We start from the raw sequence: 24,450 nt of genomic DNA, 5'->3' as shown, positions 1-24,450 counted from the left end.
CACACCTGGTTGAGTGCACATGTTACAGCGCACAAGGACCTGGGTTTGAGCCCCTGGTCCCCACCTGCAGGGGGAAAGATTTGTGAGTGGTGAAAAATGTTGCAATCACCCCCTATCACCCCCTTCCCTCTTGATTTCTGGTTGTCTTTATCAAGTAAATACATAAAGATAATAAAAGAATTAAAAGATAAATCTTAAAAAAGAGAGGAGAGAGACAGAGAGACACTTGCAGCCCTGTTTCAGTACTCATGAAGCCCTCCCCACCCCAGGTAGGTGGGGAGTAGGGGCTGGAAGTGGCTTCTTCAGCATGGAGACGTAAGCACTCTGCTGGGTGCACTGCCACCTCACTGCTTCCCACACCCCAACACCTGTGGCCTTGCCCCTTTCTTCCCTGGGGTCTTGCCTTGGGGTTCATTTTACCCTCCCCCCCAGCTCAGGGACCCCACCACTTCTAGCATCACCAGCTGCTCTTGCCTGGCTGGATCTGGATCCAAAAGAAGAAACCCTCCCCTGGTGTGTCACCCCGTGATGCCATTTGCAGAGTGACTTCTGCTGATAAGCGTGGGACCATCTGCACACGTCGCAAATATTTTCAGCAACGGGAGAGCAGCTCTGTACTCTCCCTTCCGAGAAGGGAGCCTGCAGACGTCCTCCCAGGAGGAGGAGGAAGAGGAGGACGAGGACGAGGAGGAGGAGGACTGCAGGTCAGCGGGGCCCCAGGATGCCAGCCGGGCACCCCTGCCCAGCCTCCACCTCTGACCACTCTGACCCTCGGAGCCTGTGAGTGAACCCAAAGTTCCCCTGCTCAGCCAGAGGACTCCCGCTCTGAGAGCCTGTGCCCTGCACACCCCCGGCCCCCCATGTCCAGTGTGTGTGTGTGTGTGTGTGTGTGTGTGTGTGTGTGTGTGTGTGTGCTGAGTCCTCTATTTCTTCCTGCCTTCATTTTTTTTCTTTTTTTCCTTTTCTATGTCATCTGTCCCTGGACTTGGACTTGGACTGTGGACTTCAGACTGGAAACTTCTGTGCTGCTGTCTCCTTCCTGACTCTCTCTGTGTGTGTGTGTGGGGGGTGGTGGTGGTGGAGAGGGGCTCTTAGGGTGGGTGTTGGGATCAGGTAGTGACCTTGAAATCCTTCAAGGTTGTTTCAGTTTTTTTTTCCTTATTCGATAGGACAGAGAGAAATTGAGAGGGGGATAGAGATAGATAGAGGAGATACAGAGGGAGAAAAGTGTTCCCCATGCAGGTGGGGAACAGTCCTTGTGTGCGGTGACATGTCCGCCAATGCCTATCCCTATTTATTATTCTTGATAGGGCAGAGAGAAATTGAGAAGGGGATGGAGAGAGGTAAAGGGAGAGGAGAGGAGAGAGAGAGAGAGAGAGAGAGAGAGAGAGAGAGACAGAGAGAGAGACCTGCAGTACTTTTTTTCACTGTTTGTGAAGCTTCCTCCCTGCAGGTGGGTAGTGGGGGCTTGAACCTGGGTCCTTGTGCTTAGTAATGTGTGCTCTCAACTAGGTGCACCACTACCCACCTCCGGTTGTTTTATTGTTTCCTTTTTAATTCCAGATAGAGACGGGGGAAAGAAGCAGCAGGGAGCTTCCCAGTGCTGTGCCTGGCTCCCATGTGGCCGGCAGGGGTGGGGGATCAGACCCAGGCTCTCACTCACAGTAAAGTGTGTGTTCTGTTGGGTGAGCTACCTCCTGATTTCTGTTGAGATTTTTTTTTTCAGGATTTAGTTTGGTCTGGCACCTGCGGTGCCAGGGGTCTAAAATGAGGCATGCAAATTCTTCCTTCCCTCCCTCCATTTCTCACTTTCTCCTTCCTTTCTACCTTCGTTCCCTCCTTCTCCTTCAATCTTTCCCTTTCTTGTTCTTTACTTCTTTTCTCTCTCTTTTTTTCTTCTTCTCTATTTCTTTCCTTCCTTTCCTCCATTCCCCACTTTCTCCTTTTCTCTCTTAGCTAGCTCCCCTGGCCCAAGTCTGTTTAATGTGTTGATCTGAGTGCTTGGGGAAGTGTCCTCACCAGATACCCCCCACAGGTGGCCAGGGCAGCACCCCCCCCCCCGCCGGTGTAGCCCCTTCTGAGCCCTGCAGCCCACCTGCTGGCACCTCTCCACCCACCTCCAGATGCCAACAGCCGCCTCCTCTCAGCACCCTCCTGGGACAGTCCCCACTGTGGCGGGTGGGGGGCAGGAGGGCAGGGGAGGTGGGGGACACAAAGGGAGACAGCTGGCAGACTGTGCATTCCTGGCTGAGTGGCCCCTGCCATGGAGATGCCCGCTCCCTGCAGGCTGCTGTTTGCCCAGAGGCAGGGCTGCACATCTGGGGGCTCTGCCTGGGGTTAGGCACCCACAGGGTTGCTGAGAATTAATGGGGGCACCTGGAGTCCGTCTTTGATGGGTTCCTCACCTTCCTCCTTCCCTTCCTCATTCCTTCCTTCCTTCCTCCTTCCTTCCTTCCTTCCTTCCTCCTTCCTCCTTCCTTCCTTCCTTCCTTCCTCCCTCCCTCCTTCCTTCCTTCCTTCCTTCCTTCCTTCCTTCCTTCCTCCTTCCTTCCTTCCTCCTTCCTCCTTCCTCCTTCCTTCCTTCCTTCCTTCCTTCCTCCCTCCCTCCTTCCTTCCTTCCTTCCTCCCTCCCTCCTTCCTTCCTTCCTTCCTTCCTCCTTCCTCCTTCCTCCCTTCGTCTCTCCCATCTCTATCTCTCTCTGTTTTTTTTTGCCTCCAGGGCTATCACTGGGGCTCCATGCCTGCACTACAAATCCACTGCTCCTGTGGCATTTTTTTCCATTTTTTGGATATGACAGAGAAATTGAGAGGAGAGGAAGAAAGAGAGAAGGAGAGACACAGAGAGACACCTGCTTCGCCGCCTGTGAAGCTTCCCCCCTGCAGATGGGGAGCTGGGGGCTCGAACCGGGATCCTTGCACACCAGACTATGTGCGATTAATCTGGTGTGCCCCCGCCCAGCCCCCCTCTCTCATCTCTCTTCCTTGCCTTTTCTTTCTTTTCTTCTCTATTTGCTTTCTTTCTCCCCTCTATCCCTCACTTCTTCCTTCCTTCTTCCTGTCTTTCTTTTTCTTTTCCTCCCTCTCTCCTTTCCTTCCTTTCTTCCCCCTCTTATCCTTCACTTTCTTCTTCCTTCTTTCCCTCACTCTACCTCTTCTCTCCTTCCTTTCCTTTCCTTTCCTTTCCTTTCCTTTCTCCCTCTTTCTCTGTCTCTCTCTTTCTTCTGAGAGTGAAGTGTCTGGCTGAGAATCTGGAATCACAGGATCCAGCTGAATGGGGACATGCAGGGGGACATTTGCCTTGTAGAACTCTGGAGAAAAGTGCACGTGCACCGACGAGGGTGTTGAAAGCTGTCTGCCTGGTTACAGCCCCCCCTCCAGTGAGCCCCCCTCAAACCTTCCTCCTTACTTCCCCGTCAGTCCCTGCCTCCCTGTCCCTCGGGTGCCCTCCCAGGACTTGGGTCCCCTGTCTTTAACTCTGTCCTTCAGTGTCGATGGAAACCGCCTGTCTTCTCATCCTGCTGTCAGCTTGGTGTTTTCAGGAGGCCAGGACTGGCTGAGTATGTTCTCCCACACCCCATAGTCAGCTACTAATTCATCAAAGCCAGAGAGACCAGAACCTTGCTCAGCTTTGTCTCACGTGGTGCTGGTGATTGAACCCAGGTCCTCAGGTATACAAGGCCTGTGCTCTAAGCTCTGGGACACCTGGCAGGCTTGTTGATCTTGGCTTCTAGCCCCCTTCTTGACTGTACAGAACCAGGACTCCTCCTACCTCACCAGGGAAAGATAGAGACAGGCAGGGGTCCGGATCCACCTGCCGATGTCCATGTCTAGCAGAGAAGCAGTTACAGAGGCCACAACTCCCACCTTCTGCTCCCTAAAAAGAAATTTGGTCCATACTCTCAGGGGGAGAATTGTTAGGGGAAGGTGACCAGAGGGCTCTGAACCCCAGTTCCATTGGGACCCAGATTTTTTAAAATTTTTAATTTATTTATAAAATGGAAATATTGACAAGAACACAGGATAATTTTGTGTCCAGGAACTTTTGTTTTTATACCATCACTGACAGGGAAGAGATTCTGGAGAACATCTGAGGAAGTCAGGCACTGTTTCTCTTATCTGAGAGGGAAGAGGAAAAAGAACAGACAACTCTGGGATGTTTATTAAGCACAAATAAAAAAAATGAGATATATTTTTAAAAAGCACAGCATTGTGGCTGGATGTAGAGCATATTCTACAGGGCACAAGGACCTGGGTTCAAGCCTTGGCACCATATGTGTGCACCAGGCACAGCACCCAGGGAGCCCCATGGAGGGTGGGCAGGGCTGTGGGGTCTTTCCTCTCTCAGCACCATGCATAGCACCCAGGGAGCCCATGGAGGGTGGGGCAGGGCTGTGGGGTCTCTCCTCTCTCAGCACCCTGCACAGCACCCAGGGAGCCCATGGAGGGTGGGCAGGGCTGTGGGGGTCTCTCCTCTCTCAGCACCCTGGACAGCACCCAGGGAGCCCCAGGAGGGTGGGTGGGCAGGGCTGTGGGGTCTCTCCTCTCTCAGCACCCTGCACAGCACCCAGGGAGCCCATGGAGGGTGGGCAGGGCTGTGGGGTGTCTCCTCTCTCAGCACCAGGCACAGCACCCAGGGAGCCCATGGAGGGTGGGGCAGGACTGTGAGGTTTCTCCTCTCTTGATACCGTGCACAGCACCTAAGGAACCCCGTGGAGGCTGCAGCAACAGTCTGGGGTTTCTCCTTTCTCTCCCTGTCTCTCCCTCTCTCCTCTTTCTATAACATAAAGATTGAAACTATTGGACCAGGAAGCTCACTGAGCAGTGTTAGCTTCATCCTCTGGGGCAATGTCTGGGAGATGTCAGCAGGAGACACACCAGCCTTTCATACCTGAGGCTCTATCTTGATGTCTGTCTTTTTTATTATCTTTATTTATTAGATAGAGACAGCCAGAAGTTGAGAAACTGAGAGGAAGGGGGAGATAGAAAGGGAGAGAGGCAGAGAAACATTCTCATCCCTGCTTCACCGATAAAGCTTTCCCCTTGCAGGTGGGAACTGGAGGGGGGGGGTCTTGAACCTTGAACTCGCAAAGCTTTCCCCTGCAGGTGGAGACTGGGGGCTCCAACCTGGGTCCTTGCGTATTGTAACACGTGCGCTCAACCAGGTGCGCTACTACCCTGCCCCTTTGCTGTCTCTTTCTCAGTGTCTCTCTGATGAAAATGAATAAATAAACGCTTTTCTTCAAAGTGCATTGCTGCGACTGGGTGGTGGCTTAGTGGGTGGCGCAGAGGACTTGTGATCCTGGGTTCGATCCCTGGCAGTACATGTGCAGCAGTTGACCTTGGGTCTCTCTGGGGCTTGGCACATGTACCTGGATGCACACCAGTACAGCAAAATGTCCAGTGAAAAGGAAGAAAAGTAAAAACAAAAAGCAAGCGGGTAGGGGAGAGACAGCATAATGGTTATGCAAAGAGACTCTCATGCCTGAGGCTCCAAAGTCCCAGGTTCAGTTCCCACGCCACCATAAACCAGAGTTGAGCTGTGCTGTGGTAAAGAAGAAGAAGAAGAAGAAGAAGAAGAAGAAGAAGAAGAAGAAGAAGAAGGAGAAGGAGAAGGAGAAGGAGAAGGAGAAGGAGAAGAAGAAGGAGAAGAAGAGAGAGTAAAAAGCAAGGGGTTGGGGTCAGGCAGTGGTGCCTCTGGTTGAGCGCACATGCTACAATGTGCAAGGACCCAGGTTGGAGCCCCCAGTCTCCACCTGCAGGGGGAAAGCTTTGCGAGTGGTGAAGCAGGGCTGCAGGTGTCTCTCTGTCTCTCTCTCTCTATCTCCCCTTCCCTCTCGATTTTTGACTGTCTCTATCATATCAATAAAGATAATAAAAAGCACAAGGACCGGCGTAGGGATCCCGGTTCCAGCCCCCCGGCTCCCCACCTGCAGGGGAGTCGCTTCACAGGCGGTGAAGCAGGTCTGAGGGTGTCTGTCTTTCTCTCCCCCTCTCTGTCTTCCCCTCCTCTCTCTATTTCTCTCTGTCCTATCCAACAACGATGACATCAATAACAATAATAACTACAACAATAAAACAACAAGGGTGAAAAAAAGGGAATAAATAAACGTTTTAATAAAAAGATAATAAAAAAATAAAAAAGCAAGGGGGTTTATTATACGGTTCATCCATAGAGAGCTCACACTTTACCAGGTGTGAGGGGGATCTGGGTTCGAGCCCCCTGCTACCGGCAGGAAGCACCCTGCTGTGGAGATTAATAAAGATCATCACTGGCAGTCAAGTTGCCTGTGCTCATGGCTTCCATGAGGTTGCAGTCAGGAGTGAAGGCCCCTCTGCCCAGGGGAGAGAGTGTTACAGACAAAGCCAAGAAGTGGCTCGAGGAGCAGAGATTGTCCCCTGGACCTGGGTGGTCTCGCCTGTGGTCCTGGGTCTTCTGCCCCCAGATATGGAGCCAAGCTAGTTGGCTGTCAAATGTGGGGTGTTTGTGAGAGCCACAGGATTGCCCCCCTTTTTATTAGTGATTTCATATTGATTTACAAAATTATGAGATAACGGGTCTAATTCCATCCTGTTCCCACCACCAGAGCTCTGTGTCCCCATTCCTGCCACTGGAAACTGCAGTGTTTCTCCCAAGCTCACAGAAAGGGGCTGACGCTTATTTCTGTAACTATCTATATTTATATATATTTGCCCATCTTTCTAGGGTCCTGGGGTCCTGCCTTTCTCTTCCTTTCTGTGTCACACTTTGCTAGTTTCCAAATGTCCTTCCGTTTTTCCTATTCGCTCTTTGGGTCCTGATGGGACTAGAGTTCAGAGCCCTCTGGCCATCTTCCCCTGACACTTCTCCCCCTCTTTCTGGGGGCATGGACCAGAATTCTTTTGGGGGAGCAGAAGGTGGGAGTTTTGGCTTCTCTAATTGTTTCTCTGCTGGATATGGACATTGGTAGGTGGATCCACACCCCCAGCCTGTTTCTGTCTTTCCCTAGTGAGGTGGGGAGCTGGGGAGGGGGGGTTCCAGGACACATGGGTGAGGCCGTCTGCCTAGGGAGGTCAGGATAGACTCCTAGTAGCACCTGCAACTTGAAGCCACAGGATTCAGTCCTTTGCCTCTGCACCCCAGAGACCAGCATCAGTGGTAGAGTAGTCACAGGAAGGAAGGATGCTGGTAGATGCCAAGAGACATCCTCTTCCATTTTCTGTATAACACCCCAGTTGCTGGGAGCATGGAGAATATATAACATATATGACAGTGCACTGGGTTCATGAGGGAATTCTAGCAGGTTGACAGAAGAAGGGTGCAAGACATGGGAACAGGGCACAGCGGGTGGCTCACCCGGTAGAGTGCACATATTTTCATGTGCAGGGTCCTGGCTTCAATCAGGAGATGGCAGTACTTGCAGTGGGGGCTGGGAGGGGCCTCGTGAGTGGTGGAGCCGTGCTGCGGTATCTCTCTTCCTCTCTCTGTCTCTCTCACCCTCTCTGGCACGTTGTGATGCAAGCACTGAGTTCCTGCTCTAACCCTAGTTGTAACCAATAAAAAAAGCAAAACAAAATATGAAGGCAGAAAGTAGAAACACAAGTGACTAAGACGAGAAAGATGAGAAAGAGCATTTTGCTAGTGTGAATGGGAACCAGGTAGCTTTTAAACCACCTCTTAGATCTGGGAGATGCTATTTAGTGAGGGAGAGAGAGAGACAGAGAGAGAGAGGGAGAGAGCGAGATGGAGAGAGAGACAGAGAGAGAAAGGGAGAGGAAAAAGGAGAAAGAGAGAGGGAGAGAGAGAGACAGAGAGAGAAAGGGAGAGGAAAAAGGAGAAAGAGAGAGGGAGAGAGAGAGGGAGAGAGAGACAGAGAGAGAAAGGGAGAGAGAGAAAGGGAGACAGAGAGAGGGAGAGAGAGAGGGAGAGAGAGAGGGAGACAGAGAGAGGGAGAGAGAAAGGGAGAGGGAAAAGGAGGGAGAGAGACAGAGAGAGAAAGGGAGAGGGAAAAGGAGAGAGAGAGGGAGAGAGAGAGGGAGAGAGAGGGCGAGAGAGAGAGGGAGAGGGAGACAGAGAGAGAAAGGGAGAGGGAAAAGAAGGGAGAGAGAGAGAGGGAGAGAGAGACAGAGAAAGGGATAGGGAAAAGGAGAGAGAGAGAGGGAGAGGGAGAGGGGGAGAGAGAGAGAGAAGGAGAGAGAAGGAGAGAGAGAGAAGGAGAGAGAGGGAGAAGGAGAGAGAGAGAAGGAGAGAAAGGGAGAGAGAGGGAGAGAAGGAGAGAGAGGGAGAGAGAGAGGAGAGAGAGAGAGGGAGGGAGAGAGAGAAAGGGAGGGAGAGGGAGAGAGAGAGAAGGAGAGAGAGAGAGGGAGGGAGAGAGAGAGAGGGAGAGAGAGGGAGAGAGAGAGAAGGAGAGAGAGAGAGGGAGGGAGAGAGAGAGGGAGGGAGAGAGAGGGAGAGGGAGGGGAGGAGAGAGAGAGAGGGAGAGATAGAGAGGGAGAGAGAGAGGGAGAGAGAGAGAGAGAGGGAGAGAGAGAGGGAGAGAGAGAGAGAGGGAGAGAGAGAGAGAGAGAAGGAGAGAGAGAGAGAGAAGGAAAGAGAGAGAGAGAGAGAGAGAGGAGAGAGAGACATTATCCTGGCACATGCAGTACCAGGGACCAGACTTGGAACTCTGCTTCTGAGCCATCTCCCCACCCACATGGAAAATGTAAAAATGGAGATTAAAAAAATAAAACATTCCAGTACTGTTGTCGTCAGTGTAACTGTGGTTCTGTGGAGGATGATTTGTTAATGTGCAATGAAATCTTGAATCTTGTTTATACATTTTGAGCCAGCAATTCTGCTTTTAGAAATATGTCCTAGGGAAATAATTAAAGATGTGCATAAAATCTGTATGCAAGAAAGCCCATTACAGTGCTCTGTTTGGAAAAAAAAAAAAGAAAAATCAGAAGTGATGGGGCCCGGGTGTGTGTGTGTGGGGGGAAGGGTAGCTTGGTGTGCTGCCCGAGACAGGATTTGCATGTCTGAGGCATCAGAGCCCCAGGTTCAAGCCCCTGTACCACTGTAAGTCAGAGGCCATCTATTTTTGGTATCTCTCTCATAAAAATAAATACATCTTAAAAAAAAGCACAGGCTGGGAGTCGGGTGGTAGCGCAGCGGGTTAAGCGCAGGTGGCGCAAAGCACAAGGACAGGTCTAAGGATCCCGGTTCGAGCCCCCGGCTCCCCACCTGCAGGGGAGTCGCTTCACAGGCGGTGAAGCAGGTCCGCAGGTGTCTGTCTTTCTCTCCTCTTCTCTGTCTTCCCCTCCTCTCTCCATTTCTCTCTGTCCTATCCAACAATGATGGCATCAATAACAACAACAATAATAACTACAACAATAAAACAACAAGGGCAACAAAAGGGAATAAATAAAATAAATTAAAAAAAAAGCACAGGCAGTGGATATGTCTAAGCCTTGAGGGTTATTAAAATTAGATTATGTTACATGCAAGTAACGATTGTGAGTGGAGACAGATAAAGGTCTACAGTGTGGGGCCAGGTGGTGTCTCTCATGGGAGAGTGCACACACTGCCACGCATGAGGACCCGGGTTCAAGCCCCCGGCCCCACCTGAAGGGGGGAAGCTTCATGAGTGGGGGAGCAGGGCTGCAGGTGTCTCCTCTTTGTCTCTTGCTTATTTATCTCTGTCCCTTTCTATCTAAAAGAAACAGAAAAATACCTCCAGGAGTGGTGGAGATGTCATGCAGGCACTGAGCCCCAGCGGTAATTTTGGCTGTTAAAAAAAAAAAAGAGCTTACAAGGTGATCTTGAATGATTTTTCTTTTTCTTTTTCTTTTTTTCTTTTTGCCTCCAGGGTTATCGCTGGGGCTTGGTGCCTGCACCATGAATCCACTGCTCCTGGAGGCCATTTTTTCCCCTTTTGTTGTTGCCCTTGTTGTTTATCCGTGTTGTTACTATTATTGTCGTCGCTGTTGTTGGATAGGACAGAGAGAAATGGAGAGAGGAGGGGAAGACAGAGAGGGAGGGAAAGACACCTGCAGACCTGCTTCACTACGTGTGAAGCAACTCCCCGGCAGGTGGGGAGCCTGGTCTCAAACTGGGATCCTTATGCCGGCCTTGTGCTTTGCACCACGTGCACTTAACCCACTGCACTACCACCCGGCCCCCTGATTTTTCTTCTTTTTTTTCTTATATTTTATTTTATTTATTCCCTTTTGTTGCCCTTGTTGTTTTATTGTTGTAGTTATTATTATTGTTGTCGTTGTTGGATAGGACAGAGAGAAATGGAGAGAGGAGGGGAAGACAGAGAGGAGGAGAGAAAGACAGACACCTGCAGACCTGCTTCACCGCCTGTGAAGCGACTCCCCTGCAGGTGGGGAGCCGGGGTTTGAACCGGGATCCTTATGCCGGTCCTTGTGCTTTGCGCCACCTGCGTTTAACCCGCTGCGCTACAGCCCGACTCCCCTGATTTTTCTTTTTTAAGGAGAGCATCAAACCAGATTATACAATGCTATCTCATTATTTTATTTATTTTATTTTAATTTTTTAAAGGATTTAAAAACTATTCCCTTTTGTTGTCCTTGTTTTATTGTTGTAGTTATTACTGTTGTTGTTATTGATGTCGTCGTCATTGTTGGATAGGACAGAGAGAAATGGAGAGAGGAGGGGAAGACAGAGGGGGAGAGAAAGACAGACACCTGCAGACCTGCTTCACCGCCTGTGAAGCGACCCCCCTTCAGGTGGGGAGCCTGGGACTCAAACCGGGATTCCTCCGCCGGTCCTTGTGCTTTGTGCCATCTGTGCTTAACCAAGTGCACCACCGCCTGCCCCGTTATCTCAATTGTTTGAGTGTGCATGAAAAAAAAATACTAAAAGGGGGAGTCAGGTGGTAGCACAGCAGGTTAAGCGCATGTAGTGCAAAGCGCAAGGACCAGTGTAAGGATCCCGGTTCGAGCCCCCGGCTCCCCACCTGCAGGGGAGTCGCTTCACAGGCGGTGAAGCAGGTCTGCAGGTGTCTGTCTTTCTCTCCCCCTCTCTGTCTTCCCCTCCTCTCTCCATTTCTCTCTGTCCTATCCAGCAACGATGACGACATCAATAACAACAACAGTAATAACTACAACAATAAAACAAGGACAACAAAAGGGAATAAATAAATAAATATTAAAAAATACTGAAAGGAAGTATCCCAAATTGTTCCATCAACTTACTTTGTTAAAATACAGTTCTCATATCTTTGCCATAAGTCTACAGAATGACACGAGTGCTGGGAGCAGGGCGTGACCCTCTGTGGGTGCAGAAGACCCACTGCTCCCAGCACCCACATTTCCGGCTACTGCCAGGACCGAAATGACTACTGTTCCCACCCTGAACCTCACTTTCGCCGCCTTCTGTAACCACCATCTTTGTTCTCTGCACCCCAGAGATATTTTCGTTGTGTTTGCTTAGTTCATTTGCTTTGTTTAAAGCCAGGTTTATCTTGAGTAGTGCTTTTGCATGTTATTTTCCTTCACACTGGATTTTCCAAAATTTCTTCAATGAATATGTGTTGTTTTATTATTAGGGGAAAAAAGGTGATGAGTGACATTTGAATACTTGCATTTCTTGTGTTATACAACAGTCTGTATAATGAACTCTCTCTCTCTCTCTCTGTGTACATGCATCTTGGGAGATAGCTTATCCTGTACAGAAAAGCTTTCCCGTGTGATAGACCGTGGTTTGAACTCTGGTACCACAGGAGAACACATGGAGTCAGGGAGCACCACTCCATGGTGGAGTGGTCTCTTTCTCTCTCTTCCTCACCCTCTCTCCCCCTTCCCTCCCTCTCTTTCTTTTTAAAATTCTTTTACTTATTGTTAGTGATTCAATATTGATTTACAAAATTATAAGGCAATAGGGGTATAATTTCGTATAGTTCCCACCAACAGAGTCCTATGTCTCCATTTCCTCCATTGGAAACTGCAGTGGTTCTCCCAAGATCACAGATATCGGCCAATTCTAGAACTATTTCTCTCTTTCTCTCTCTCTTCTTCATTTATTTATTTATTTATTTTTGCCTCCAGGGTTATTGCTGGAGCTCGGTGCTGGCACTACAAACCCACTGCTCCTGGAGGCCAATTTTTCTATTTTATTGCATAGGACAGAGAGAAATTGAGAGGGGAGGGGAAGATAGGGAGAGAGGAAAACAGACACTTACAGACCTGCTTCACGACTTGTGAATCATCCCCCTGTAGGTGGGGAGCTGGGGACTTGAACCCTGATCCTTGAGTGGGTCCTTATGCTTGCACTTTGTACTGTGTGTGCTTGACCTGGTGTGGTGCGTTATCACCCAGCCCCTCTATCCCTCTCTCTGTCTGTCTATTTTTCCCATTTTTCTACAGTCTTGCCTTCACTTCCTTCCTAAGTCACCCCCGCACCTATTACTATGTGTGGATATACTTTCTTTTTTTCCCTATTCTCTCTCAGATAAGGGAAACAGTGCCTGATTCCTCTGATGTTCTCCAGATTTGCTTCCAAGATGTTCTCTGGATGAAGAGAAGAGGGGAAGACAGAAAGGGGGAGAGAAAGACAGACACCTGCAGACCTGCTTCACTGCTTGGGAAGTGACTCCTGTGTGGGTGGGGAGCCAAGGACTCGAACCCGGATCCTATGCCAGCCTTGTGCTTTGTGCCATGTGAGTTTAACCAGGTGTACCACAGCCCTACCCTAATTTCACCCCCATTTTTCTGTAGGATAGAAAAGAAAGAAATTGAGAGAGGAGGGGAGTATAGCGAGGGAGACAGACACCTGCAGGCCTGCTTCACCTCTTGTGAAACGACCCCTCTGCAGGTGGGGATCCAGGGGTTTGATGGTTTCTTTCATTCCCTCCTCCTGGCCCCCAGTGTGTGTGTGTGTGTGTGTGTGTGTGTGTGTGTGTGTGTAATGTTTTCTTTCTCAAAAGGTTGGCTTGGAGCACTAAAGCTCCAGAAATGACAAAAGACGGAACAGGGCAGGGGAAGATAGCAAAAAGGTTCTGCACAAGACTTCCCTGCCTGAGGGTTCAAGGTCCCAGGATCCTGAGTTAGGTTCATATGGAAGCAGAACGTTACCTGCAGGGCTCAGTCCTATGGTGTGATTATTCTAGTGCCTTCCTAGCCCTCCACTGTCCCAGCCCACAGGGCAGAGTTAGAAGTCAGACTCCTTGCTCAGAGAGCAGTGATTCCCCTCGCACTCTGCCCACCCCCACAACCTCCGTCTCCCTGTTAAGCCCGCAGAGATGGAGGAGGCAGGGGATGGGGAGGGAGGAGGCCAGCTGGAGGGGAGCTCAGTGGACTGGCCACCTGCCAGATGCTTCCTGCCTGCCACCTGTTCTCCCACTCCTGAGACTGAAGTCCGTTCTGGCCTGGGGAGGTCGGAATATAATATTTTCCCCCCCAGTGTGTTCAGGTAAAGAAAACTCAGCAGCTGGGAGTTGGCTCAGCTGGCAGAATGCAGGGCTCGAGTGCATGGGGTGCTGGGTTCGATGCCTGGAACTGCAGCTACTAGAGTGATGCTCTGGTCTCTCTCTCTCTCATTTTATTTTATTATTTTAAATTTTTTATCATATTTATTTATTTATTGGATAGACATAGCCAGAAATTGAGCGAAAGGGGGAGATGTAGAGAGGGGGAGAGACAGAGAGACACCTGCAGCACTGCTTCACAGCTTGTAAAGCTTTGCCCCTGCAGGTGGAGTCTGGGGGCTTGAACCTGGTTCCTTGTACATTGTAACAGGTGCACTCAGTCAGGTGCACCACCACCCAGCCCCCTGCCCCCCCTCTCTCCAAGGGGCTGGGCAGCGGTGCACTTGTTTAAGCACACACACTATCCTACATAAGGACCCGGGCACAAGCCCCTGGTTTTCACTGCAGATGTCTCTCTGTCTCCCCTCCCCTCTCAATTTCTCTCTGTCCCAAGCAATAACTAAAGAAATAAACATTAAACCAAGTTTCCAGACTGTTGGCCAAGATACCTTTCCTAAAACACAGTTCAGTCTGTCACTGGAGCCCTGGAAGACTTTTGAGTGTAAGTGTAGGGCTACCAAACCTTGGCCCACAGAGCCACCAGAATCAGAATGCCCTAGGTTGTGAAAATGCAGATTCTGGGCCTCACCCTAAGTTTGCAGACACAGTGGCCCTCAGAGTTAGCATTTTAAAATAATCTACTTGGGTTGGGAGGTTGTGCACCCAGTTGACTGCATATATTATGGAATGCAAGGACCCAGGTTCAAGCCCCTGGTCCGCACTGCTGGAGGGAAAGTTCACGGTGGTGGTGAAACAGTGTTGCAGGTCTCTCTGTCTCCTTCAACATCATGCTCCCCTCAATATCTCTCTGTATCCTAAATAAATAAATATAAGAGAACTACTCAGGCCCTTTCTATGCCGTGTTATAGCTTAACTGACAGCTACATATGTTCACACTAATCTGAGCCATCTTTCTGTCTCTATTATCTTATTACTTTTTTATGAGAGAGAGAGAATTGGAAAAGCACTATTATGCCACCCATGGAGATCTGTTTGATATGCCTGATGCTCTAATCTTGTACCGGGGACTCAAATCTAGGAATTCATGCATACAAGAACGCTGGTCTACCTGCCAGTCACCCCCTGCCTCTGCTTGCCACTCCTTCTAATTTGTAAGCATGACTTACTTATTTTAAATTTTTTATTTATAAAAAGGAAACACTGACTAAACCATAGGATAAGAGGGGTACAATTCCACACAGTTCTCACCACCAGAACTCCATATCTCATCCTCTCCCCTGATAGCTTTCCTATTCTTTATCCCTCTGGGAGTATGGACCCAGGGTCATTGTGGGATGCAGAAGGTGGAAGGTCTGGCTTCTGGAATTGCTTCCCTGCTGAACATGGGTGTTGACAGGTGGATCCATACTCCCAGCCTGTCTCTCTCTTTCCCTAGTGGGGCAGGACTCTGGGGAAGCAGGACTCTTATGGACCCTTCAGATCCAGCCCCAACCAGCCTTCCCCAGACCCCAGATGACTTTCTAGAGAGGATAAGTTTAGATAAGCAAAGGGGCGGGGCCAAGAACCTTTATGCAAATGATTCCAGCCAGTGCAGTTCTGATTGGCGGAAAGCTCACAGTGGCTGGCCAATCCTGGGAGGTCTCTAGCTTGCAGGCGGGGCTTCATCTCAGCCGCAGGTGCACATGGCCGCCTTTCCCTCAGAAAGCGTGGCTCCGGGAGTGTGTTTATGCTTTATGTTATCTGTCGCACCTGTTTTTTATACAACACCCATATTTATATCCCCCCCATCACCATCTGGCCCCCCAACTCCCGACACTCTGCTCGATATTTGTGTTTGGCTGCTTCGTCCATTCCTCAAACTCCCCGGCATAGCCCACTCCACCTGCCTCCTCCATCCAGCCAATAGTTGTTTTCCCCCACAATAACGCGTTTTGCCCACAGCAAATCAGCCCGAATCCATTTCCTATCTATCTCCTGTCTATCTACCTATCATCCATCTATCTATCTACCTATCATCTATTTAGCTAATTATCATCTATCTACCTACCTATTACCTATCTATCTATCTATCTATCTATCTATCTATCTATCTATCTATCTACCTATCTATCTATCTATCTATCTATCTACCTATCTATCTATCTATCTATCTACCTGTCTGTCTGTCTATCTATCTACCTACTTATCTGTCTGTCTATCTATCCATCGTGGCACCATAGCACCAACACTTCCTCTGCTGTCATAACACCTCCGATGTGGTACCAGGCTGAACCTGGGTCATGTACCTGGCACTGCGGGCATACTACCTGGTGAGCTATCTCCCCAGCATCCCTCTTCCTTCTCCTCCTGCTGGGGTAGCAAGGGGGTGCCTCTTCCCGGGCGCGTACTATCTGGGTTGGAGAGAACGCAACCGGAGCCAGCCTGGGCTGCTCCTCACTCAGTGACACGAGGGAGATGACTCAGGAACAGAGCTCATGGTGATGAGGCAATTCAATTCTTTATTGATCAAAAAGCCAAGGCTTTTAAAGGTCGGACCCAGAAGTGGGAAGTTGGAAACAGAAATGGAAAGGGGCAGAGAAAGGCAAAAGGGAGCTGGAAAGGTAGGAACTTCCTTAGCAACTGTCGCTAGGATTTTAACTGGTAGGATTAATAATAATACCCTGCAGGCAGGGAGGGTCTTGAGGGTAGAAAGAAGATAGATCAAAGTAATGGAATGGGTGGGGATCTTTCAGGCAAAACAATGATTATGTAGATAATATGGGAGCAGGCCCTAGTATCAGGAAAGCAGGCGGAGCAGGGGGAGCTGGCTTAATGTCTTAAGGAATGCCAGGCTCTCAGTAGAGAGAGAGAGAGAGAGAGAGAGAGAGGGACTGACAAGATGTATGTCCCCTCAAGTCAAGCCCTGCCAAGCTCAACCACATCCTCACAATTTCCTGAAATTCTCCTTCTTCAAACACTTTTATTTATTTATTTATTTATTTATTTATTTATTTATTTATTTATTTATATTTTCCCCTTTGTTACCCTTGTTGTTTAACATTGTTGTGGCTATTGATATCGTTGTTGTTGGATAGGACAGAGAGAAATGGAGAGAGGAGGGGAAGACAGAGAGGGGGAGAGAAAGTACAGACACCTGCAGAACTGCTTTACCGCCTGTGAAGTGACTGCCCTGCAGGTGGGGAGCCGGGGGCTCAAACGGGGACCCTTAAGCCGTCCTTGTGCTTTGCGCCACGTGCGCTTAACCCACTGCGCCACCGCCTGACTCCCCACTTTTATCTATTTTTTAAAGGCTTGTTTTTATTTACTTAATTTGATAGAACAGAAAGAAATTGAGAGTGGGAGAGGGAAGACACAGAAAGATAGAGATAGAGAGACACCTGCAGACCTACTTCACCACTTGTGAGGTGTGAAGTGTCAGAACCACAGGTGCCTTGCATGTGGAGGTGAGGATGGAAGCCAGAGGCCCAGGGTCAGCAACACATGTGCTCCACCCATGGAAGACCTGTTAGGTTATTAGGACATGAAAGTTGAGATATAACACGTCTGTCAGCTCATAGATGACAGAACCTACTTAGGTGAGGATGTGGGATTGATCCTGCTAATACAGGGCCACTGGAGCTGTGCTCTAGCCTCTTGATCTCATCAAATTAATTAAATAGATATATTAATAGAATTATTATTTTAATTTTTATTAGTGGTTGAATATAGATTTACAAAATTATGAGATAAGAAGGGGTAGAACTCCACACCATTCCCACCACCACCAGAGTCCTGTGTCCCCATTCTCTCCAGTGGAAACTACAGTGACTCTCCCAAGATCACAGACAGGGACTGACTATTATTTCTTTTTTCTACTCACTTTTTAAAATTATTATTATTTTAATGTGTAGATAACTCTACTTTTATCAATGTCAAGGTAATAGTTGTCTAATTTATCAGCTTAGATTCATTATACCCCCCCCCCTTCTCTCTCTGGGTCTTGATGGAATTAAGAGTTCAGAGCCCTCTGGTCACCTTCCCCTAACATTTCTTCCCCTCTGGGAATATGGACCACAATGCTTTTTGGGGTGCAAAACATGGTCTCTGCTGGACATGGATGTTGTCAGGTGGATTCATACCCCCAGCCTGTTTCTAGCTTTCCCTAGTGGACTATTATTTCTAGAACTATCCTTGTTTGTCCATTTTTCCTATGGTCCTCTCTTCCTTTCTAAGTCACATCTACACCTATTGCCACTTCTGAGTGTTCTTCCTTTTTTCCCCTCTTCTGTCTCTGGGCCCTGATAGAATTGGATCTCAGAGCCTTCTGGTCATCTTCTTCTAATATTTCTGCCCCCTGGGGGTATGGACCAAATTCTTTAGTATAAGTGCTGCCGAAGTGAGCACTGGGCCAAAATTCTTTATGGGGTGCAGAAGGTGAAAAAGTTTTTTTTATAAAAGGTAAAAGATGCAGAGATAATATTTTTTCCTTGACTCCATCAATTCCTATGATTTTTTTTTCTTCATCTCACAGAAAACCACCTGCAGAACCCCATCGCAAGGTCACCTCATGGAGCAATCAAATGGCACCTCATTCAGTGTGGAGGGGCCCACCAACACCTCCATCGGTGGGAACGCCTCCCGTGGGGACCACCACTGGGAGATTCCCATCATGCACTGGTTCATTGTGAGCATCTCCCCGCTGGGCTTTGTGGAGAACGGGGTCCTTCTCTGGTTCCTCTGCTTCCGCATGAACAGGAACCCCTTCACCGTCTACATCACTCACCTGTCCATTGCTGATATCTCCCTGCTGTTCTGCATCTTTATCCTAGCGGTCGACTATGCTTTAGAGTTTGAGCTGACTTCTGGCTACTACTACACCAGCACCACCTTGTCAGTGACCTTCATGTTTGGCTATAACACAGGGCTCTATCTGCTGACGGCCATCAGCGTGGAGAGGTGTCTGTCAGTCTTGTACCCCATCTGGTACCGGTGCCATCGCCCCAAACACCAGTCAGCCTTCATCTGTGCCCTCCTGTGGGTGCTGTCTTGCTTGGTGACCACCATGGAGTATGTCATGTGCATCGAGAAAGTTGACCACCCCGAAGCACACTGCCGGGTAGTGGACATCTTCATTGCCACTCTGAGCTTCCTCGTCTTCACACCTCTCATGCTGGTGTCCAGCATCATCCTGGTGGTCAAGATCCATAAGAGCCCAGGGACCTCACAGTCCTCCAAGCTGTACCTGGTCATCATGGTGACAGTTATCATCTTCCTCATCTTTGCCATGCCCATGAGATTCCTTTACCTGTTCTTTTCCGAGTACTGGACCACGTTCAGAAATTTGCACCACTTCTCCCTTCTCTGCTGCACCATCAACAGCAGTGCCAACCCCTGCATCTACTTCTTTGTGGGTAGCAGCAGGAAGAAGCGTTTCAAGGAGTCCCTCAAAGTGGTTCTGACCAGAGCTTTCAAGGATGAGACGCAGCCCCGGCACCAGGACGACAGTGGCAATGCCACGGTGGTTGAGACTGTTGTCTGAGGCCGTGTGGATCGGAGAGGGTGTTCGGCAGAGAGTTCTTAGTGTGTTAGGACTCTCAACCAAGTGTCTCTGAAAGAGGTGGAGAAGGACACCCTGTCTCCTGTGCATGAGATCCTCTGTTGGGACTGGGCTGTGCTCTTGCTCTGTACCGTGAGGAAATGGCCAAACTCTAGTCTTTCTTTGCCCACTGAGAGAATCCTGCTTTTCCTCTTCAGTTCAGACCATGATTTCCCATGAACTGCACAAACCACTTTCACAGGAAGTGTCCAGATGTGGACAGGAAGAGGTCCAAGTATCTGTTCAAATTGGAGTAGGGGGTATGATGGAGTGGGACAAGCATAGGTCTGAAGTCAGGCTGAGTCTGTGTGGCTTCTTGCCCAGCGGTTAGCCTGAGAGCCTCATTTATTCCTGTTTAGATGATAATAGATCTCTTCTGGACTGTCTGGGAGGACGAGAAAGGAAGGAAAGCTAAAGAAAGCGCCCGACATGCTGTCAGTGTTCATTAAACAGTTCTTTGCACACTCCTGCATGCAGAAGACAAAAGGCACTTTTCTATTTTTTGATAGATTTTTTTTTTTTTTTAAACCAGAGCACTGCTCAGCTCTGGCTTATGGTGGTGTGGGGGATTGGACCTGGGATTTTTGGAGCCTCAGGCATGAGAGTCTTTTTGCACAACCACTGCCCACTTTTCTAATTGTGAAGCACACACAATACAGATTTGTTGTGTACAAATATTGCTCTTTGTACTTATAGAGAGACAGAGAAGAAAAACACCATATCCCTTCTCCACCATCCAAAGAACAACCTGGTGCTGTCCACAGTGCTGAGAGAGGAGAGGCCCCACCCCGTGGCCCTGCAGAGAGGCCCCCACAGCCCTGCCCCACCCTCCATGGGGCTGCCTAGGTGCTGTCCATGGTGCTGAGAGAGGAGAGACCCCCCCCCCCTCCACACACAGTTTTGCTCCACCATCCATGGGGCTCACTGGGTGCTGTGCCTGGTGCTGAGAGAGGAGAGACTCCCACAGCCCTGCCCACCCTCCATGGGCTCCCTGGGTGCTGTGCCTGGTGCTGAGAGAGGAGACACCCCACAGCCCTGCCCACCCTCCATGGGGCTCCCTGGGTGCTGTGCAGGGTGCTGAGAGAGGAGAGACCCCACAGCCTGCCCACCCTCCATGGGGCTCCCTGGGTGCTGTGCCTGGTGCTGAGAGAGGAGAGACCCCACAGCCCTGCCCACCCTCCATGGGCTCCCTGGGTGCTGTGCATGGTGCTGAGAGAGGAGAGACCCCACAGCCCTGCCCCACCCTCCATGGGGCTCCCTGGGTGCTGTGCATGGTGCTGAGAGAGGAGACACCCCACAGCCCTGCCCACCCTCCTTGGGGCTCCCTGGGTGCTGTCCATGGTGCTGAGAGAGGAGAGACCCCACAGCCCTGCCCACCCTCCATGGGGCTCCTTGGGTGCTGTCCATGGTGCTGAGAGAGGAGACACCCCACAGCCCTGCCCCATCTGTTAAGCTAGCTCCCTTAGTGCTGTTCATAGTGGTGTCTGTGGTGCTCCCATATGATGCAAGGGCTCAACCTCATGGCCTCACATTTGGTAAGGACTGTACTCTACCCACAGAGCCACCTCCTGGCTCCACAAACATTCTGAAAGGTGTTTACTAGTTGAATTCAAACTTGCAAAGACCTTTCAGCTTTCACTATGAAAGTTGTCTGTTTACTCAAAACACCTGCAGGTGTAGTAACACAACCACAAGCTCTCTCCCCGTGCCTTAGAGCAGATTTCAGAGGGCAGAGAGAAGTATCAGCCTCTGTAGAGGAATTTCTCATGGCTTCTCTCTCCTTTCCGGGAATGCTCAATACAAGGTAAGAGTGTTTGGAAATCTTTTGCTTGACCCACGTGTTCACAGAAGGGAGCAAGTTCTTCAGTTCATGAGGACATGTGTCCTCTTGGTGGTATCTCTCCCCCACCCGAGAAGAGATGGCAGCTTTTATTGATTTTACTATTAGTGCTTTTGTTTTATAGAACCATGATTCCTGAGCCATGGTTCCACAGCCTTCTCTGTGTGTGCACAGCTCACTATGCAGGTGCATTGTGGGGACCATTTTTATCAGTGATTTACAAGATTATAAGATAATAGGGGCATAATTCCACACCATTACCACCACCAGAGTTCTGTTTGCCCACCCCATGGAATCACCAAAGTTTCCCCAAGGTCATAGCTATGGCTTATGGCCCAGTATATATGTATTCTTTTCTCAAGTTCATGTGTTTCAATTCTCTATATTCCACTTGAGTGAAATCATCCCACAGTTGTCCTCCACTGCCTTCCTTACTTCACTAATTATAACCACGCCAGTCCCACCCTGTTAGTCAAAGAACACATTATCGTTGTCTTTTTGTTAACTGCTGAGTAGTACTCCATTGAGTATATGTCCCATTAATTTTTTTTTCTTTTTGGTATTCATAAGATTCAAGTCTGTGATTTTATGCCATCATGAAAGATTTCTCCCAACTCTAAGTCTTCCTAATAGGGTTTCCCTCTCCAATGGTATTTTAAACTTTTTTTTTCTCCAGGGTTATCACTGAGGCTCGGTGCCTACACCGCAAATCCACTGCTCCTGGAGGCCATTTTTTCCCCATTTTGTTGCCCTTGTTGTTGTCATTATTGTTATTGTTGCCATTGATGTCATCATTGTTGTATAGGACAGAGAGAATGGATAGAGGAGGGGAAGACAGAGAGGAGGAGAGAAAGACACCTACAGACCTGCTTCACCACCTGTGAAGCAGCTCCCCTGCAGGTGGGGAGCTGGGGGCTCGAACTGGGATCCTTACACTGGTCCTTGCGTTTCGTGCTGTGTGCGCTTAGCCTGCTGCGCCACCACCCGACCCCCCAAGTACTTTAAACTTTTTTAAAAAATATTTTATTTATATTTATTTATTCCCTTTTGTTACCCTTGTTGTTTTATTGTTGTAGTTATTATTGTTGTTGTCGTCGTTGTTGGATAGGACAGAAAGAAATGGAGAGAGGAGGGGAAGACAGAGAGGAGGAGAGAAAGATAGACACCTGCAGCCCTGCTTCACCACTTGTGAAGCTTTCCTTCTGCAGGTGGGGACCGGGGACTTAAACCTGGGTCCTTGTGTATTGTAACAGGTGCGCTCAATCAGGTGCACCACCACCTGGCCCCCAGCTTTGTTTTTTTGCATGAAAGCAGTTGTTGACCACACCCAGTGCAAAGCCCAGTGGAAGGCCCCAGGCTGTGTCCCACTAACACTTGGTTTGCTGGGGCCAGGAGACAGCTCACCGGGTGAGGTGCCCGCACTTCTGGGTATGTATGTAAAAGCAGCATGTGTTCTGAGCCTGAGTTCCTCCCCGTGTGTGATCACTGGCTGCAGAACAGCTCACTTGGACCGTATGTTGCTTTGCCATGTGCACAACCCGGGTTCGATTCCAGGCCCCACCGCACTGAAAGAAGCTTCAGGGCTGGAGTCTCGTTTGTGCTCACTCTCTGCCTTTTGGGTTCTAGAAAGAAAAAACAAAACCATAAAAGCAAGACAGGGGCTAGCCGTGGCACACCTGGTCAAGCGTGCGTAGCACTAGGCGCAAGAAGCCCCGCAAGGATCGGGGTTTGAGCCCCTGGCTCCCCAACTGCAGGGGGGACGTTTCACAAGCAGTGAAGCAGGTCTGTAAGTATCTCTCTGTCTCTCTCCCTATCTCCCTCCTCTCTCAGTTTCTCTCTGTTCTATCCTATAAGATGGAAAAAAATGGCCTCCAGGAGCAGTGGATTTCTAGTGCTGGCACTGAGCCCCAGCGATAACCCTGGAGGCACAGGGGGCCAGGATATATGTATTTTTAAACTGAAAGTGCAAGACTGTATTTGAACATTTAAAAGAGAGAGTCAGCTCTTCACTGTGACAGCAGTCCCCTGTCACACACACACCGGCTCTCTGGAAGGTAGCAGCACCACTCCAGCTGATCAAGGGGATAAAGTGTCACACAGTCAGGTCGCCTTCCAGAGGGATGCTACGCGGTGAGTCAGCCTCGGCTCCGGGTGACAAAGCCATGTGCAAGGACCTGGGTTCAAGTCCCCAGACACCACACGGAGGCACTAGGCAAAAGGGAACGTTTCACACTCCAGGAAGCAGGGCTGTGCTATCTCCTCCTTCTCTCTCCTCTCTTTGTCTTTTACCCTCTATCTAAAAATAAAATAAAATAAAAGTACAGTCCACCTGTAGTGGTGGAGTAATGCAGGCATGAAATCCCGTAAAGTTCTGCTGGCAAAATAATGGATGAATGAAAGAAGAGTGAGTGAATGAACACAGAAGTAGTTCATCAATATTTAAACATCATGTCATTTCCATGTGTCATAAAAACCCCTTATTTTTTTTGAACTATTAAGAAGTGTGAAAGTGGAGACCAGGCAATGGCATACCCAGTAGAGTGCAAACATTACCATTTACAAGGATCAGGGTTCAAGAGGTCCCCCACTCCCCATCTGCAGGGTGGAAGCTTCACGAGGAATGAAGCAGAGCTGCAGATCTCTCTCTCTCTCTCCCTTCCTCCCCCCTTCCTCCTTCTTTCCTCTCTGTTTCCCTTTCCCTCTCAATTTCTCTCTGCTTTATCAAATGAAAAAAATAATCATATAAGGAAAACAATGTCAAAGCAACCCCTTAGCTTGGAGGCAGGAACAAGTGGCAGTGGCTTGGAAGGCAGGGCTACTCCTGCAGCTGGTACCAGCTATTCCGGGCCCCTCTCTGGAGCCCCTTCCACATGGCACTGCACAGTTGTCCGCAGTCCTGAGCCAGCAACAGCCGATCATTTGCCAGGAGCCTGGATTTGCCTTGAGGCCCAGCTGTCTCCCCTGAATCAGACTGGGCGAGGCTGCCGGAATGGGGGAAAACCAAAGGAGAGCTTTCCCAAGTGACTGCTCGCTAAGTTACAATTTTGATTTCCTTTTAAAAACATCTTATTTATTTATTGAATAGAGACTGAGAAACTGAGAGGAAAGGGGAAGATAGATAGATAGATAGATAGATAGATAGATAGATAGATAGATAGATGATAGATAGATAGCTTCCCGTGCTACTTCACAACTTGTGAAGTTTTGCCTGTAGATGGTGGCTGGGGACTTGAACCCAGGTCCTTGTGAATGGTAACAACCAGGTCCATCATTACCCATCATCACCCATTTGGCTCTGGGGGTGGCATGAACAAAGCCAAATCACTGATAAATGAAGAGGCCAGTACTATCCTCACCACGACCGGATGAACACTTGCAAACTTGGTGCCATCATCAACCCGGTCCTGAGTTGTGGGTTAGACATGTTGGGACGCCACTCATCCGGAGGGTGGGCTGTTTCTGGTTTATTGCCATGGGTGGGGGTGTGCCCTCACAGCTGACCTGCCTGCGGGCACCTGAAAGCTTCAGAAACAAACCCCTGGCACCAAGAGACGGCGTGAAAATCC

General features: G+C 49.4%; 1 protein-coding gene across 1 annotated transcript; it reads left to right on the top strand.

Annotated features, from left to right (window-relative positions):
- The first annotated feature begins 690 nt into the window (after nucleotides 1-690).
- MAS1 (MAS1 proto-oncogene, G protein-coupled receptor) lies at nucleotides 691-19,744 on the top strand. Its single transcript, XM_007536189.3, has 2 exons — nucleotides 691-780; nucleotides 17,980-19,744. The coding sequence occupies exon 2, from the start codon at nucleotides 18,016-18,018 to the stop codon at nucleotides 18,985-18,987; it is 972 nt and encodes a 323-aa protein (XP_007536251.1). The 5' UTR covers nucleotides 691-780; nucleotides 17,980-18,015; the 3' UTR covers nucleotides 18,988-19,744.
- Nucleotides 19,745-24,450: the final 4,706 nt, after the last annotated feature.

The sequence above is a fragment of the Erinaceus europaeus genome, chromosome 13, assembly GCF_950295315.1.
Source record: "Erinaceus europaeus chromosome 13, mEriEur2.1, whole genome shotgun sequence".
Lineage (NCBI taxonomy): Eukaryota > Metazoa > Chordata > Mammalia > Eulipotyphla > Erinaceidae > Erinaceus > Erinaceus europaeus.
This window is presented reverse-complemented; position numbering and strand designations above follow the sequence as displayed.

Bases quoted from the DNA above. Each gene is read 5' to 3' on its own strand.
- MAS1 (XM_007536189.3), top strand. From the start codon at position 18,016: ATGGAGCAATCAAATGGCACCTCATTCAGTGTGGAGGGGCCCACCAAC.